Here is a 17257-nt window from a genome sequence, read left to right as displayed (position 1 = left end):
CTATCTATCTATCTATCTATCTATCTACCTATCTACCTACCTATCTATCTATCTATCTGTCTATTCATCTATCTATCTGTCTATCTATCTATCTATCTATCTATCTATCTATCTATCTATCTATCTATCTATCTATCTACCTACCTATATATCTATCTATCTATCTATCTATAAATCAGCTTAAGATGAGCCAACTGTCGTCCCTGCAGTCACAGCAGTGGACACAGTGAGAAATAATGACGTTGTGCTGGGCGAACATGAAAATGTTCTCAAACTGACTGCGAGGAAAAGGAAACAAAAAAACAGGAAAGGTGGTTCTCAGGCCAAAAGAGTGGCAGTGGGGGAGGAGGTGGTGGAGGAGGGGGAGGGCGAGGAGACGGTGATGGAGGAGGAGGAGGAGGAGGACTGTACTACAGTCAGTCAGCCTCTTACTGACTCATGTAATGAGTCACGTTACTGACTCACGTCATGTAAAGTTTGAAGACCATTTTGGGGACTAAAAAGTGTTATTAGTCTCAATGAGAGCTCAGATGAACCTTAGAGGTGAAGGAGGCTTCACAGACCAGGAGTTCTACAGATTGAAGAATCTGGTTCGGAGGATCAAACTTGAGCTTTTAAATGTTGAGGTGGATGAGGACATGTGAGACGGTCCGTCTGCTGTCGGTCTCAACTTTTGTATCGTTTTTACTGTGTCTCTCCTCGTGTCTTTAGAAATGACGATGTCGTCTGGAGGCCAGTAGCCAGCACCTTTTTAATGGGGGTAGCAGGTCTGAGTCTCGATGCTTCATTGTTTTTAGTGGACTGTGGTTTTATCCCTTTGTGTCAACTGCCTCATTTTTATCAAGGACTTTTTAAAGCATGGACACTTTTTAAATGGACCAGACTGGAACCTGCAGCATCTCTGGTCTGGCTCCTGGAGGAGCCTCTGGTGTGGGGGGCCCGGCTGGATCTCCACGATGGCAGCAGACCCGGACTCACCGAGAGCCTGACGAGAGCTGGCGTGACAAAGCTGAGGGGATCGTGGAGGCTGCTGGTCCTGGTCTCCAGAACACGGAGGCAGTAGCCCCTCTGCTGGGCCTGAGGTCGGCCCCCCACACCAGGACCATTCTGAACGAGTGGAACAAAAGACTGGACAGTGAAGAAAGAGGGATGCTGCGGGACTGTCTTCATGGGACCGGAACCCCCGATAGCGGGAGACCCTTTTCTGGACATTGAGCTCATCTTTCACTCTGTGTTTTGATGACTTTTTTATTTAATGCATTCTTTGATTTTTTTAGTTTTCTTTTTAATTGCATTTGTAGAACCGACCCTGGTTTTTCTGATGATTTTTTTAATAAAAGTTATTTTCAAAAATCAAAAAAGACTATCTGTCTATCTGTCTATCTACCTACCTATCTATCAATCTATCTATTTGTCTGTTTATCTATCTATCTGTCTATCTATCTATATATGTATCTATGTATCTATCTATCTGCCTGTCTATCTATATGTCTATTTATCTATCTATCTGTCTGTCTATCTATCTGTCTATCTGTCTATCTATCTATGTATCTATGTATCTATCTATCTGTCTGTCTATCTATGTATCTATGTATCTATCTATCTGTCTGTTTATCTATCTATCTATCTATCTATGTATCTATCTATCTGTCTATCTATTTATCTATCTATCTATCTATGTATCTATCTATCTGTCTGTCTATCTATCTATTTATCTATCTATCTATCTATCTGTGAGTCTGTCTGTCTGTCTTTCTATTTATCTATTAATCTATCTATCTGTCTGTCTGTCTGTCTGTCTGTCTATCTATCTATCAATATGTCTATCTATCTATCTATCACCATAGTCATGTCCTTAATATTGTTTTTGGCAATATTTATTGTGTATACTTCGCGACCCCATAACTTCAAATATGAAAACAATACCTCAAACAAGTATTGAGTGTCTCTCCTTTTTAGTCACAGTATACTCAATAGAAGACTTTTACAGAAATGATAAATGCACACTTAGATGGATACAAAACATGGAAGAAAAAATATGTACATAACATTTTTTTTTCTAAAAGAACTGTCTTTGGTGGTTAATCGGAAAAAAATATAATATGACATTTGGCCACCGGGGGTCTGTATTTCACAATTCCTGACCTTACACCGACTGAAGTAATCAATGATGAATGTTTGATGGAATGCTGCGGAGGCTGCTGCCCTGTGTATCTAGTCGCAGTTTGTTGATGGCTGTAAAGTTGTAATTTTACCACTGATGACTCTAAATTTAATAGGTATGGCATGCAAAGGTTGCATGCGGCATAATTACACATTCGAAGTTGCATATCAGCAGCAGCACTATGAACATCATTTATGGAGTGTCAGTGGTGACCTGCAGGTGAAGTCCTCCTGGACACAGAGGCAGCAGGATGGACCAGCACAACTGGAAAAAGAAGAGGGGCCCGTCCATGCCCAGATTCAAATCTGATCGAATGATTTTGGAGTTATGTGTCGAAAAAAGAAAACCTGAGAATTATAGCGTCTTTCGAGGAGCACAGTTGAACTGAGAGGTTTCGTTTTATAAAAATTTAAAAAAAAAAATGTAGATGACTTTATGTCCAGTGTGTAATTTCCCATCTCCCTGTGCCTGTTTTGTGTGTCTGAATCATTATTTCCCATCCCTGTGTGTTGTTACTGTTGTGATTTTCAATTTTAGTATTTTTTTTATTTATGTGTCTCTTCCAAGTCATTTTTTCATTTGTTTGTGGTCGTGCTCTGTCTATTTTTTTCTTTTCTATTTCTTATACCTTACATTTCTGCTGTGTGGTGGTTTTATGTCTTTTGCAGTAACTGAGCTCTGACTCAGAGTCACATGTTGGGCAGGTAATCTCTCTCTCTTCGAGGGCAGAGGTCCTGTCCCGCCATCATGACGCTGCCGTAAAGCCACGTGAGGAGACGTGAGGAGGGGCGGGGCCGGGGGCGGGGTGGGGCAGGAGGGGCGGGGCGGGGGAGGATGGGGAGGAGGGGGAGACACGATAGACGGGACCTCCTCCCATCCGAGCGTCTGCAGGTACCTCTCTTCTGTCAGAAACACAGGGAGAGGTGGTTGGAGGAGCAGCGACGGAGGAGCAGTAAGTCCCACCTGTATGCGTAAAACAACCTAACCGTGTATTTTTACGCAGGTGAGTTTTTTTTTATTCCAGAAATGATAACAACCTCTCTCCTCCTGGAGGATTTTTTTTTTTTTTTTATCTATTTATTTATTTTAAATGAAGATGCCTTTTGTTTAGATTGTCGCTGTGAAGTGTAAACAGGCTTTGCTGGCCTGACAGAGACCAGACATGGATGTGAAGGACGAGGGGAAAAAGCTGCCCGTTGCCAAGCACGAACCAAATGGGGATATGAGGTGGAAGCTCATTTTAAGATCAGGTTTAAGACTGATGATTTAAAATAATAATAATAATAATAATAAAAATACCTTACCTGTAAGTAACTAAGTGAATAGTTGAAGTGCCTGAAGCATTTCTGTTTTAATTATAGATTTTATTTTCGATTTTACCCCGTGTTTTTTTCTTCTTCTTCCCTATATTAACCCTGCAGTGAGCGCAAGAAGGATGGCGAAGAGAAGAAGAAGAAGAAGAAAGAAAAAGAGCCTAAGCTGCCCATGGTCGGCCCCATTGCTCTGGTAAGCTCGGCACTGTAATCTCTCTCTGTGTGAGGTTAATTTAGTTTAGTTTATTTCAAACAGCATAATTCAAAATACATACAAAATAAATCTGAAAGTACGCGTGGGGTGTGGGAAATAAAGAGTAAAGTCTTAAATGAAAACCACACCTAAAATATAAATAAATGTATGAAATTAAAATGGCACGTCTTGTATTTATTTGTGTGTGTGTGTGTGTGTGTGTGTGTGTGTGTGTGTGCGTGCGTGTGTGTGTGTGTGTGTGTGTGTGAAGTAAGAGAGGGACATCCATGTTTGGGTGGACTCCACCAGTCCCCTGCTGTGAGAATATAATAGCTGCTTTGGGTTTAAAGTTTCTTCCTGTTCTGTTATGATAGTAAAAAAAAAATATTTCACACCCAGCGAGATACCAGGTGGACCTACAAGATACGAATGACTGATTTCTTCTGTTCTCTCTTTCCCCACTCTCTCATTTTGTGTGTGTGTGTAGTTCAGATTTGCGGACAGCATGGACCTTTTGATGGTCTTTTTGGGGACAGTGATGGCCATGGCCAATGGGGTCGTGCTTCCTCTCATGTGCATCGTGTTTGGGGACATGACGGACAGCTTGGTCAATTTTGACTACCCTGAAAACATCACCAGCCACCCCAGTGAGTTTTTAGTTACAAGCGTGGGCACACATAATTCTGATGACCGAAATAGATTGAGAAGCAATAAAATAGCTTTTAACAATATTTTGTTGTTACCTCGTGTCTGCAGATTTCACCTACGTACCGAGAAACAACACCCTACAGGAGGACATGAATAAGTAAGGCTTTAATCGCTCAGTATCGACAGATCACACTGTCAAAATTTGTTAGACGTGACTTTGATGTAGTGTTGATGGTCGAGTTTCATAAGTGCACAAAGGTCAGATCATCTTAAAAAAAATCACAATCACTTGACAAACAGTTGCCTCAATTTTTGGTTAATTTGCTGGAATCATCTATTGCCATCAACTTCCACTTCATGAGACAAGTTTGACAATTTACAGTTTTCCTCGGGTCTAAGCAGATCAACTTTTATTTGCCATATTCGTCACAATTCTTCCACCTTCTCCCAGATATGCCATCTACTACTCCATCATGGGAGCTGTGGTGCTGGTGGCAGCTTACTTGCAGGTTTCCCTGTGGACCATAGCAGCGGGACGGCAGGTCAAACGCATCCGCAAGTTGTTTTTCCACCGCATCATGCAGCAGGACATCGGCTGGTTCGATGTCAACGAGACAGGAGAGCTCAACACGCGTCTCATAGAGTGGGTGACTCACACTATTTCACATTTCTCATTTCAGTCAATAATCTGACCACAAGCAGGGCTGCAGTTTACAGGAAATAGTGGAAAAATCACGTTGGAAGTTGGAACCAGCGAGTTTTTAATCGTGATATCAGCAAAAAGGTTTTCATGAAATGTTGTGGTACTCTGAAGATCATAAGTGGTTTATGTTTGCATGCTTTAGTGATGTCTACAAGATCCAAGAGGGTATCGGTGACAAGGCGGGGATGCTGATCCAGGCCTACACCACCTTCTTGGCGTCCTTCGTCATTGGCTTCACCAAAGGCTGGAAGCTCACTCTTGTCATCCTGGCTGTGAGCCCTGCACTGGGCGTTTCCGCCGCACTTTTCAGCAAGGTATAGGTTCAAAGTGTCTGTTTCTCGATCTTTCTGCCTTTCTCTTTCTATCCACATATTTCCACGTCGATCGTCAGAATACAGGCTCCTGCCGGCACTAGCGATGTCATTGTTTCCTTCTCGTCTGATCAGGTGCTGACGAGCTTCACCAGTAAAGAGCAGACGGCATACGCCAAAGCAGGAGCTGTCGCAGAAGAGGTGCTCTCTGCCATCAGGACTGTGTTTGCTTTCAGTGGTCAGGACAGAGAGATCAAGAGGTGTGTGTACACTGTGTTGTACAGTATCTGTACGTTCACATAGCTTGGACACACTAAATGTGACCCCTTCTCTGCGCTGCGACGCCGTGTCTGTAAACACACCTGTCGCTTGCCACGGCGCTGTAAAACCACAAACATTGTGGTAACAACTCATTTCTATTTCTGTGATTATTTTCAACTGAACAAAGAAAAACATCTGTGAATGGCAAATTATGTATATTTTTCCATCAAGTGCTCATAGTCCTATGAAAAGCTCCCATAAAGACGGCAACCGATCAAAGTCCATTCAAAAATGTTTTCTTCAGTTGATAATGCAACTTTTGTCTTTGTCAAAGGCTCCTGTTGTCCTGTAGTCTAATTTCTATTCCAACTTTGCTTTCCCTAGAAGTAGCACTCATACTTGTGTCTGTGTGTGTTGCACCACAGATATCAGAAGAACTTGGAAGATGCTAAGAAGATGGGAATTAAGAAGGCGATCTCTGCGAACATTTCCATGGGTTTCACCTTCTTGATGATCTACCTGTCCTATGCCCTGGCCTTCTGGTACGGCAGTACACTCATCCTGAGTATGGAGTACACCATTGGGAATGTGCTCACCGTGAGTAATGACCAAATCTATAATTATTATTTCCAACATTTAACATAAAGGAGATTTTGAAAGATAAGTCTAGTGCAGCTAAAACCGATGAGTGTGTGTGTGTGTGTGTGTGTGTGTGTGTGTGTGTATATGTGTGTGTCTTCAGGTTTTCTTTGTTGTGCTTATCGGAGCGTTCACGATGGGACAGTCCTCTGCCAACATCCAGACTTTTTCCAGTGCCCGGGGAGCTGCACACAAAGTGTACAGCATCATTGATCATGTAAGGAATTTTACATTTTCTACTCAAAGTATTTAGATTTTCCTCAACAGAAAATACCACTCTCCTTTTTTTTTATTAATCTCCTTGCTGCTGGACACTTGTCAGTTTGTATTACTTAACATGCACTGCTGTACTCTGGCGCTGTGGGAAGTCACTGATGCAGCCAACAACCTGGAGTCAGTAATGAGGGTTTTTTGCTCTAATTTGACCACATGCTGTGTGAACGAAGATCGTAGGTCATCCGGTCGATAAGCCACACCCGGGACTCGCCCCCCTCCTGAACTTTTTGTGAATCAACTTCCACTGAAAAATTGTTTCAAAGAGTTCAAACTTGAGCAATGTGATTTATAAGAATTTCATATTAAGATACAAACCAGTTTTGCACCATCATCATGAGAGAATCTCTATGAATTTCATATTAAGATACAAACCAGTTTTGCACCATCATCATGAGAGAACCTCTATGAATTTCATAATAAGATACAAACCAGTTTTGCACCATCATCATGAGAGAACCTCTATGAATTTCATAATAAGATACAAACCAGTTTTGCACCATCTTGCATGCACCATCATCATGAGAGAACCTCTATGAAACCTCTATGAAACTGTAGCAGGACAGAACATTATTTTAAATGTGAAGCACTTTTGCTCATATGAAAAAGTGCTTCATATTTGCTTTTCATTTTATTTTTCATTTTGCTTTTCATTTTATTTTTGATTTCATGTTGTGTCTCTCTCTATGTGTTTTGCTTTTGTCTTTTTTTCGTGAATAACTTTGTGACATCAAACTTTTTGAAACACTGTAGAACCAGAGCTGTGTGTGTGTGTGTGTGTGTGTGTGTGTGTGTGTGTGTGTGTCTGTGTGTCTCTGTGTCTGTGTGTCTGTTTGTGTGTGTGTTAATGCACCGAAACAAGCGGTGAAAACACAAAGAGCTGTAGAAATAAACATTTGCCTCATTCGATACACTCAGTCTAACCTGGAGGGCTCACAGCCTTCCTCCCATTGTCTTATGATAATAATCAGGCTCTGTATCCCACTGTGTCTAAACTACAAACCAAAAAGGAGCTGAATTTTTGAAGTGAACGGAAAAAATTGTTGACTCTCGTCTCAACAGAATCCGAGCATTGACAGCTTTTCGGAGGGCGGCTTCAAGCCCGACTCCATCAGAGGAAACGTGGAGTTCAGGAACATTCACTTCAGTTACCCCTCGAGACCGGAAGCAAAAGTAGGTTCCCCACAGACAATTACAGACATTACGTTGCATTGAACTGTATCTCTTGACTAATGTTATCATTTGTAGATATTAAACAACATGTCTCTGAGCGTGAAGAGTGGACAGACCATAGCCTTAGTGGGAAGCAGTGGCTGCGGTAAAAGCACCACGATCCAGCTGCTGCAGCGGTTCTACGATCCCCTGGAAGGATCCGTAAGTGATATTTCTTAAACATATCATTCAAAGGATTGATTCAATATTTGTCATCATATCCAGTCTGACTTCAAAGAGTACTGACTTAGAATCACACTCCAATAACCTAGAAAAAAAAGAGGCTAAAATCTTGTTTGGTAACGATGTGTAAAAAAAAATCGGACACTATTCCTTTAACAATAAGAGAAGAATTACTTTTTTCAAACATGCATAGATTAGAATTAATTGCTGCACCTGTTACATCCCCGGTGGTAGGTGTGTGTTGATGGTCACGACATCCGATCTCTCAACGTCCGCTACCTGAGGGAGATGATCGGCGTGGTGAGCCAGGAGCCCATCCTCTTTGCCACCACCATCGCAGAGAACATCCGATACGGCCGCCTCGACGTGACGCAGCAGCAGATCGAACAGGCTGCCAAGGAGGCCAACGCTTACGACTTCATTATGAACCTTCCCAATGTATGAATGTGTTCAAGACTCCCCGTTGTCTGTCCTTATCGACAACTCTGTCCACCACTCGCTAACGCCGAGCCTCTTACCTCTGAGCAGAAGTTTGAGACGCAGGTCGGAGACCGGGGGACTCAGATGAGTGGGGGACAGAAGCAGAGGATTGCGATCGCTCGAGCTCTAGCCCGCAACCCCAAAATCCTTCTGCTGGACGAGGCCACGTCTGCTCTCGATGCTGAGAGCGAGACCATTGTGCAGGCGGCACTCGACAAGGTACAAACAGCTTCTAAGCAATGCAATTAAACTACATCTCGTGTAAATTAGAATATGTGGTTTTACTAAGAGCAGTAATCCCAAGTACAACTTCAGCATGGTTGTTGCCTTATCGTAGCTTGTGGTTTTGAAAACATGCCATTTGCAAACATGTCGCACATAAATACACATTTTAGCTTCCTCCTGTAAATCGAATCTTTGCGTGCAGGTCCGACTGGGTCGCACCACCATAGTCGTGGCTCATCGCCTCTCAACCATCAGAAACGTGGACGTCATCGCTGGTTTTCAGAAGGGTGAAATCGCAGAGGTGGGGACACACAGCCAGCTGATGGAAAAACACGGAATCTACCATACGCTGGTCACCACGCAGGTAACACACACACTCACTCGCATGTGCGCATAATTAGGTTGGACTCTAAACCTAATTTTCTAACTGCTCTGTCCTTCATATTGATTGCGTCTGTCGTTTCCTCCCCTCTCTCCCGACTGCAGACGTTTCAGAAAGCCGAGGCGGGGGAGGAGGCGCAGTGTGAGCCGTCTGCAGAAGAGAAGAGCCCGTTGGTCAAATCCCTCAGTGAGTCCACGCCATACAGGAGGAAGTCCATGAGAGGCTCCTCCGTCTCTGCCTCAGAGAGAGGGAAAGAGGAGAAAGGGAAGTCTGATAATGACAAGGACGAGACCGAGGAGGTGAGACTATAAAGGGACACAGCCGCACTGTCCCCCCTCCCCTTTGTTTTCTTTTGTCCTTGCTATGGAACCCATAACTTTGTGGGGGCTGAATGTTTACGGTGATTTCTAATCAGCGGTGGTCAAACTTTTTTTTTTGAATATCTTCCCAAAGAAAAAGGACTGAGAGGCAGACAAAAAGAAAACGTGACTCGACTCTCTCTCTTCCACTTCCTGCAGGATGAAGACGTGCCCCCTGTGTCCTTCCTGAAAGTGTTGCGTCTCAACCTCCCCGAGTGGCCGTACATTGTGGTGGGGACCATCTGTGCCGTCATCAACGGCGCGATGCAGCCAGCGTTCGCCATCATCTTCTCCAAGATCATCACTGTAGGTTACTCTTAGTGTCTGCACACCATGAAAGTTGGTTACATCATTTATCAGATTTTGTAGAACGCTACCAATGAGATATCCTTCTCTTCTCTCAGGTGTTCGCAGAGCCAGATCAAGAGATTGTCAGGCAAAGATCCACTCTATTTTCCCTCTTGTTTGCTGCTATCGGAGGTGTATCATTTGTCACCATGTTCCTACAGGTATGCATGTTCAACACGCTATACTGTACTATAACCATATATGTCTTAACTGAAAAATAACTTTGGTTAAAAAGTGAGCTGTTGTTATAGTGAAAGTCTATGAAAATTCTGGCACTCAAGTTGCATTGTTGTCATCATCATACAAATGAAACCAATCAACATCATTTTACAATCAGTTTTAAATTGTACCTTTAATGTGAACTCATCAAATGTAAGTTTTGTCACTTGAAATCTGCATGTCCATCTCTCACCAGCGCCCAACACCAGACTTTTTAGCCAATACAGGTGTTTTTATGATTTACGTACATAGGTTTTGAATGCCTGTCACGCCAGATCCATCTTCATTGCTTTACATTACAATGCAAATATTGGAAAGAGGTGTCAAGGTGTTGTTTAAACGCTGAGCAGCGTCCATGGTTTTTTTTCCCAAATTCCTACCTCAAGGCACATGAACACACCGAGGTCGGAACAGCGACTTCACAACTCGGGAAATTAAACCGTCTGAGGAGCAAGTGAATGCACAATTTACAACAGAGGCTCATAGTGTGATATCAAGTGATGTTAGGTGTAACCAGCACATACAATGCACACAACAAAAGAGTGGTACAGATTAAACATGTGCAGGTGACGGGACAGTTATAATATCCTCTCTCTGTATATATATATTTTTTTTTTACAGGGTTTCTGTTTTGGCAAATCTGGAGAGATTCTGACCCTCAAACTGAGACTTGGGGCCTTCAAGGCCATGATGAGACAGGTGCGTGCAAGAAACAGTCGGTACCAACGGGTCAACAATGTAATAATGTAATGACTGTAATGTAATATATGTGGCTCTGTTGGAGAAAAAGCTGATTTAATATTAAGTAATTCATATTTAATGTTATAGAGAAACAAGGTTTTCTCACGAGTCTTTTTGCCTAAGTTAACTGTTATGGTTTGCTTAACCCAAAAGCAGGCAAACTGGCACGGCACGTTGTGAAAAACAGACAGTTTGATTAACCAAGGCTCACCGTCTTAGTTGGTGGCACGCAGACAAACGGAAACTCCAGACTCAGACGCAAAACTTAAAGACGTGGAGTCACAAAACTGAGGAAGTGTAACTGACAAAGACAAAAGGGAAGCACAGAGACTATAAACACTCACAGGGACGGGAGACGGTGGGACACAGGTGTGACACGTCAGGGCAGGTACAGACAACCGCAAGGGAAGGAAACGGGACAAAGACAGGAAGGTAAACATACACAGACACACAAAGAAGGTCATTTTAACTGAGAGACAAGTACAAATTCCATAAATTTAAAAAAAAGAAAAGAAAAAAGGTTTCACAAAGTAAATCGAAATCCATTTCAGACATATCCAAAATGTCCGACAAAAGTTCTTGTCACAGGCAAAATCGTGACACTATTATTTTTTTTTCCTTGGCCAATGAAAAAAAAGTTTATCACAGTTGTTGTTGTTTTTTGTAGGACCTTGGCTGGTATGACAACAGCAAAAACAGTGTTGGAGCGCTCACCACGAGACTGGCCACAGACGCTGCCCAAGTACAAGGGGTAAGTCTCACCAGTGGCTGAGCACACCGACCGCCACTGTGAATCTCCGGATCAAACCAGTGATCTGATCGTCCGCTGTGTTGCCACCTCCCACCTCTGCTCAGGCCACAGGAGTACGCATGGCCACGCTGGCACAGAACGTTGCCAACTTGGGCACCAGTCTGATCATCTCCTTCATATATGGCTGGGAGCTGACGTTGCTCATCCTGGCTGTTGTGCCCGCCATGGCATTGGCTGGAGCCGTGGAGATGAAGATGCTCACTGGACACGCTGCCGAGGACAAGAAGGAGCTGGAGAAGGCTGGAAAGGCAAGGATTCAGTGCCAGAGCAAGACTCACAAGAAATGTCCCTTTCTAAAATTTTCCTAAGGAGAAAACGCCGACCTTGTGATGTATACTAGATATAAGATATAACGTTACGTGTGTTGTGTCCCTACAGATTGCTACAGAGGCTATCGAGAATATCCGTACTGTCGCTTCTCTTGCCAGAGAACCAAAGTTTGAGTCTTTGTATCAGGAAAACCTCAAAGTACCATATAAGTATGAGGATTTTGTTAAATAACAGATGCACAATTTACATAAGATCCATGAACAACAGTTCAAGCATGTGTCAAAGACTGACCTTTTTTCTCTCATTCTCTGTTCAGGAACTCTCTGAAAAAGGCCCATGTGTACGGCATCACCTTCTCCTTCTCCCAGGCCATGATCTACTTTGCTTACGCCGCCTGTTTCCGATTTGGAGCTTGGCTTATTGAGACAGGAAGGATGGACGTTGAGGCCGTATTCCTGTGAGTAAATGTTGCCTTGTCTCTTAATCAGGACATGCATACAAGCAAGAGGACATTTTAGTTTGTGATGAAGAAGATGCCCAACAGTTTGTGTGCACTACTAGATTACAGCATGTTACATCAGACCACAGCTTTCCTGCTGGGACGAGTGACTGTTTAATCCGGCTTTTAATCATTAACCTGCACTGAAGCATGTGAGAAGCAGCTTCACCTTTACCTTTGGTGTTCAAATCAGTTATGATGTGAGTTATAGGACGGTGATATGTAATTCATTGTCACGGCTGGGAGGAGCCTCTCCCCCTCGTTTGTTTTAATCACAAAGAACCGCTACACAAAGACGTAGGCCGGATTTCATCACAGCCGGAGCTTCTGGTGGACTGTAAAACTATAAAACATGTGGTTATTACTCTTCACCCTCTCGGAGCATTTTATATAAACACATGTAACACTTCTAAACCCTCGATGCGTTTGGCATCACTCAATATTAAAAATGACGTAGCTTATATGGAAACAAGTAGATGCAGAATACAGTACGTGATATAAAATGTCATTCATCAATTTGAATTCCTCTACCAGTGTGATCTCGGCTGTTCTGTACGGCGCCATGGCAATAGGAGAGGCCAATTCCTTCGCCCCCAACTACGCTAAGGCCAAAATATCAGCCTCACACCTCATGATGCTGATGGACAGAGAGCCCGACATCGACAATCTTTCACAGGAAGGAACAACACCGGTGCGTTTACACAAATAGATTCTCACATGCACAAAACTTAAATCAAAGCTCTTTTTTGTGCGTGCTCACATGTATCGCTCTTTTTGCCTCATCCCCTAAAATCTAGGACAAGTTCTATGGCAACGTGCACTTTGAGCGTGTCAAGTTTAACTACCCTTCGCGGTCTGACGTGCCCGTACTCCAAGGGCTGGATCTGAATGTGAAGAAGGGAGAGACGCTGGCCCTGGTGGGGAGCAGCGGCTGTGGAAAGAGCACCATCATCCAGCTGCTGGAGAGGTTCTATGACCCCGCCGAAGGGAGAGTGGTGAGAAGACAGATAACACGCCTCATGCCTCTTCACCTACTGTCATTCAGATAGTGGTTAGCCGGCCGGAGTATTTATGGCTACTTTACAACAGAGCACTGATGACACAGGGTCATTATGAGGCCTGTGTAGCGTGCGATACTCTCTGCATAGCAATAACCAGTTCATGTTATCTTGATGGGCCCACTGCTGTTGCTGACAGTCCTGTGAGACAGTAAAGAATCATATTTATTGCTATCTCCCATGTTATTGCAGTAGAGCCGTCACTGTCATCTTCTGTCACAACATGAATATTAAGTTTTTCAAAATATAATATTTATTTCTAAATTTCCACCTACTGTGATTTGGCATTGCTCTCAGATAATTATCCTCTGACTCTCCCCTCAGCTCTACATAGCATTTTAGCGTCTTTCAGCTTATTGTTTTGTTTTTTCCAGCCGCAACCTTGACTGTTATAGTTCAGTGTCAATGCTCTAATTAAAGAGAAATTAAAATCCCTGAAACCAATGTACAGTATATAGGTATTTTGTAGTGTTGTTGATTGATTTATTTCCAAATCTTAACATTTAAGTTCAAATGGTTTGAATTTTTGAATGTGGAGCATTTAGCAGCTAAAGACGATATTTCCCTAAGGTGAAAATGGAGATCAAAACAAGATACAAGAGTAATATTACATTCACACGCTGCAAAAATACTTAAGAAACAACTTCAATTGGTAACTCACAAATAAATGAACTTTTTTCAACTTAATGTTTACAAGTTAACAAGTCAAGACAATTGGACAAAAACTGAATTCATTTGTTTGTTACCAATTGAAGTAATTAATTCAAGTTGGTCAAAAGTTTTTTCTATTTTCAGTGCAATGTGGCCAGAAGCACAACTCCATACGGAGGCTAATGATCGGCTGTCGACTTACTAGTTGTCCCACATGACCTCTGTGTACCAGATTGTCAAATCATATATAAAAAATAAAAAAAATCAAGCCCCTGCACTCCTAATGCAATCATTTCTGCTGCCATTTTCCCCTTCAGGTGCTGGACAGTGTAAATGTAAAAGACCTGAATATCCACTGGTTGAGATCCCACATAGGCATCGTATCCCAGGAGCCCCTGCTGTTCGACTGCACTTTAGCCGAAAACATCGCCTACGGAGACAACACCCGCACTGTAACCCTGAAGGAGATTGAGGCAGCTGCCAAGGCGGCCAACATTCACAACTTCATACAGGAGCTGCCACAGGTAACCCCTACCCCTGTCTGTTACTGGGCCGGGGATAATAAACCAACAACAGAGTATGAGGACCCTTTTGAAGAAGAAAAAAAAGTCATAATTGAGATCATAATCTTGAAACAAGAACATTTTAGATTGATGAGGAAAAAGTCATAATATTAAAAGAATAAACAGGGAAGATGAATCACTCTTTATCAGAATAGACATAGTTTCTTGCACAATCTTTTCAAAGTCCTGATGCTCATGATAATGTGGCAGTGGTTTGCCAAAAGTTTTGTATTTCATTATTTGTGAAACCAGTACTGTAACTTGAGATGCTCCTCATTCCTCATTTTAACACAGGAGACAGACTTTGTCTCGAAAGAGTTACGACTGTATTAATCACTAAATTATAACTTTATTCTTCTGTTATTGCAGTTCTTTTTTTTCTAGAATTACGAATTTATTCTGGAAATAAAAAAAAACAAATAAAACACAAGAGTTTTTGACTGTAGGCCTTTTCCACAGATGACGTGTTGACATGGTACGGTAAGAAAAGCACGGTTGTAAATAATTAAATGACTGACGGCTGAATTCCACTCGGCTGCTTCCGTTACATCGTCCCGTTGTCGTACAGTTCACGTTGATCACTGTCCCGCTGTCAAGGACTTACGGAGACACGTGAAGTGAACAGAGCAACATTGTTAATGCGTTCAACAATAACACGTGTGCGTTACCTACCACGACATGTCAAAAGGTTGCTAGTCAAAGGCCGCCAGTTAGTTAGTTATTTAGACTCATTTGTCCCTGGGACAAATTCATATTCCCTTTATCCATTTAAAGAATCATTCACTCTAATTATAAAAGGACCGTTTGAGCTGTATTTTTGTAGTAATGTCTGTGTCTGTTTACACTGAGGGTTGTAGTGTACACAGAACAAAAAAAGGATCTATCCTTTCAGAAGACGAGTCTGTTAGATAACCCACAGAACACGGTGTCAACAGTTCACATAAGGACCTTTGGTAAAACTTTATTTTAGGAGCCTATAAAACTGTGTCAGAGGTAAAATTATATTGATATACAGTGTTCAAATGTGTACATTTTTAATCAATTGATTTAAATCAACAGTTCTTGTAACCTGGAGAAAAAAGTTTCCAATGATTAGTAAATAAATTATGAATTTTAACTTGGAATATCAGACACTTCCTCTCAGTTTACTAATATATTCAACAAAATTTTTCCAACCAAAAGAACAAGCACTGACCCGTGAAGAAAGAAAAAAAACGTTACCAAAACATTTTGTCAGTAGAAAGTATTTACAATGAAAACTGCTCACGGTGAAATGAGTGGATTACAGGATCCTTCTGTCTTTATTTTTGAATACTCAACATTATGTGGCCTCTCTCCCTCTTTGTATGAGCAGAAGTACGACACTCAGGCAGGTGACAAGGGAACGCAGCTGTCGGGCGGACAGAAGCAGCGAATAGCCATAGCCCGGGCCATCCTACGCAACCCAACGGTGTTGCTGCTGGACGAGGCCACGTCGGCACTCGACACTGAGAGCGAAAAGGTGAGTGGCTCTTTCCCACAAGGGATGCTGGCACCAGTGTGAGTGAGAGTGAATGAGAAGATGGGATTTACAAAAAAAGCTAAACGGGGAAAAAAGAAGAAGCATTTAGCTGAAAATGTATTTCGATTCACCCGGTAAATATGAAGAAAAGGAAACAAGTGGACGTGTTCAAATCGATAGAGAAAGTGGATGTGACAACAAAAACAGAAAACGGTCCTCCTGTCGTCTCTGCAGGTGGTGCAGGAGGCGCTGGACCAGGCCAGCAAGGGCCGGACGTGCATCGTGGTGGCCCACCGGCTGTCCACCATCCAAAACGCCGACCGCATCGCCGTCCTGCAGGGAGGAGTCGTGGTCGAACAGGGGACACATCAACAGCTGCTGGCCAAGAAGGGAGTCTACTACATGCTGGTCACTACACAGTTGGGCCACGGGAGGGAATGAGAGAGGACAGGGAGAGCACACAGGGAACAATTCCACACAGACTATTTTTTAATCAACAAGACCTTTCAGCCAGAAGACCCAACATCTGCACTACTGTTCATTCGTTTTCGACTTTATGATTATTTTATACAGAAAAGTGTTTTTTTTTGAATTCCATTTAGCCGCATCAGTTTCAGGGTGCTGGTGTTGTTCAGGCAGTCTCACTCTCACTGAGACACTTTACCGGTGACACGTTTCCCTGTGATGACAAGTTGAAATGTGTGCTTTGAAAAAGGCCTTCTGCCTTGAACTCCTGTTTTCTTTATTCTTGTTTGTCGTAAACTGGGACTCGTTGATGGCCTCGTCCCTTTATGTCCACTGGACATCAACAAACAACAGTTTTTTTTCGTGCCACCTACTGTGACCAAAAATACCTAATACCAAATATGTAGTGATTACAGCCAACAACTCACTGGATTTGTGAAGCACTGATATTTATGATCAACCTGTGTTCTACAGTTAATGTATTTGAGAAAATGATTTGTATTTAAATACGTAATTGTGTAGTTTATGAATGTTCTACAGTCTTGTTACTTATGGAGCAGAAGTGCCTGAGCTGTCAAAGCATTGAAAATGTTTCATTCACAGCCCTGAGCAATTTGTATGAATCTTCATCCACACACTTTTTATTTCTTATTCTTTTTAATTCTTATTTTGTATGTACAAAATGCATATAATTACTTAGAATCTTTTTGGAGGATATGCTTATATATTAAAGTTTAATACGCAAATATTGAACCATTGCCTCAATCATTAAACTGCTTTTTTCA

The 17257-nt window shown here is 42.4% G+C and overlaps 1 protein-coding gene across 1 annotated transcript; it reads left to right on the top strand.

The window, feature by feature from the left end:
* Positions 1-3036: 3036 nt before the first annotated feature.
* Positions 3037-17225, top strand: abcb4 (ATP-binding cassette, sub-family B (MDR/TAP), member 4). Its single transcript, XM_035627015.2, has 28 exons — positions 3037-3167; positions 3276-3391; positions 3586-3670; positions 4158-4317; positions 4427-4475; positions 4770-4961; positions 5164-5335; positions 5468-5592; positions 6019-6190; positions 6336-6449; positions 7568-7678; positions 7754-7879; positions 8135-8338; positions 8429-8599; positions 8808-8969; positions 9092-9286; positions 9506-9652; positions 9751-9855; positions 10535-10612; positions 11322-11405; positions 11510-11713; positions 11844-11944; positions 12052-12192; positions 12769-12925; positions 13032-13229; positions 14261-14467; positions 15861-16007; positions 16242-17225. The coding sequence occupies exons 2-28, from the start codon at positions 3327-3329 to the stop codon at positions 16446-16448; spliced, it is 3879 nt and encodes a 1292-aa protein (XP_035482908.1). The 5' UTR covers positions 3037-3167; positions 3276-3326; the 3' UTR covers positions 16449-17225.
* Positions 17226-17257: the final 32 nt, after the last annotated feature.

The sequence above is a fragment of the Scophthalmus maximus genome, chromosome 1 (genome assembly GCF_022379125.1).
Source record: "Scophthalmus maximus strain ysfricsl-2021 chromosome 1, ASM2237912v1, whole genome shotgun sequence".
Taxonomy (NCBI): domain Eukaryota; kingdom Metazoa; phylum Chordata; class Actinopteri; order Pleuronectiformes; family Scophthalmidae; genus Scophthalmus; species Scophthalmus maximus.
The sequence above is the reverse complement of the archived record's forward strand: the minus strand, read 5'-3'. Positions and strand labels throughout refer to the sequence as shown.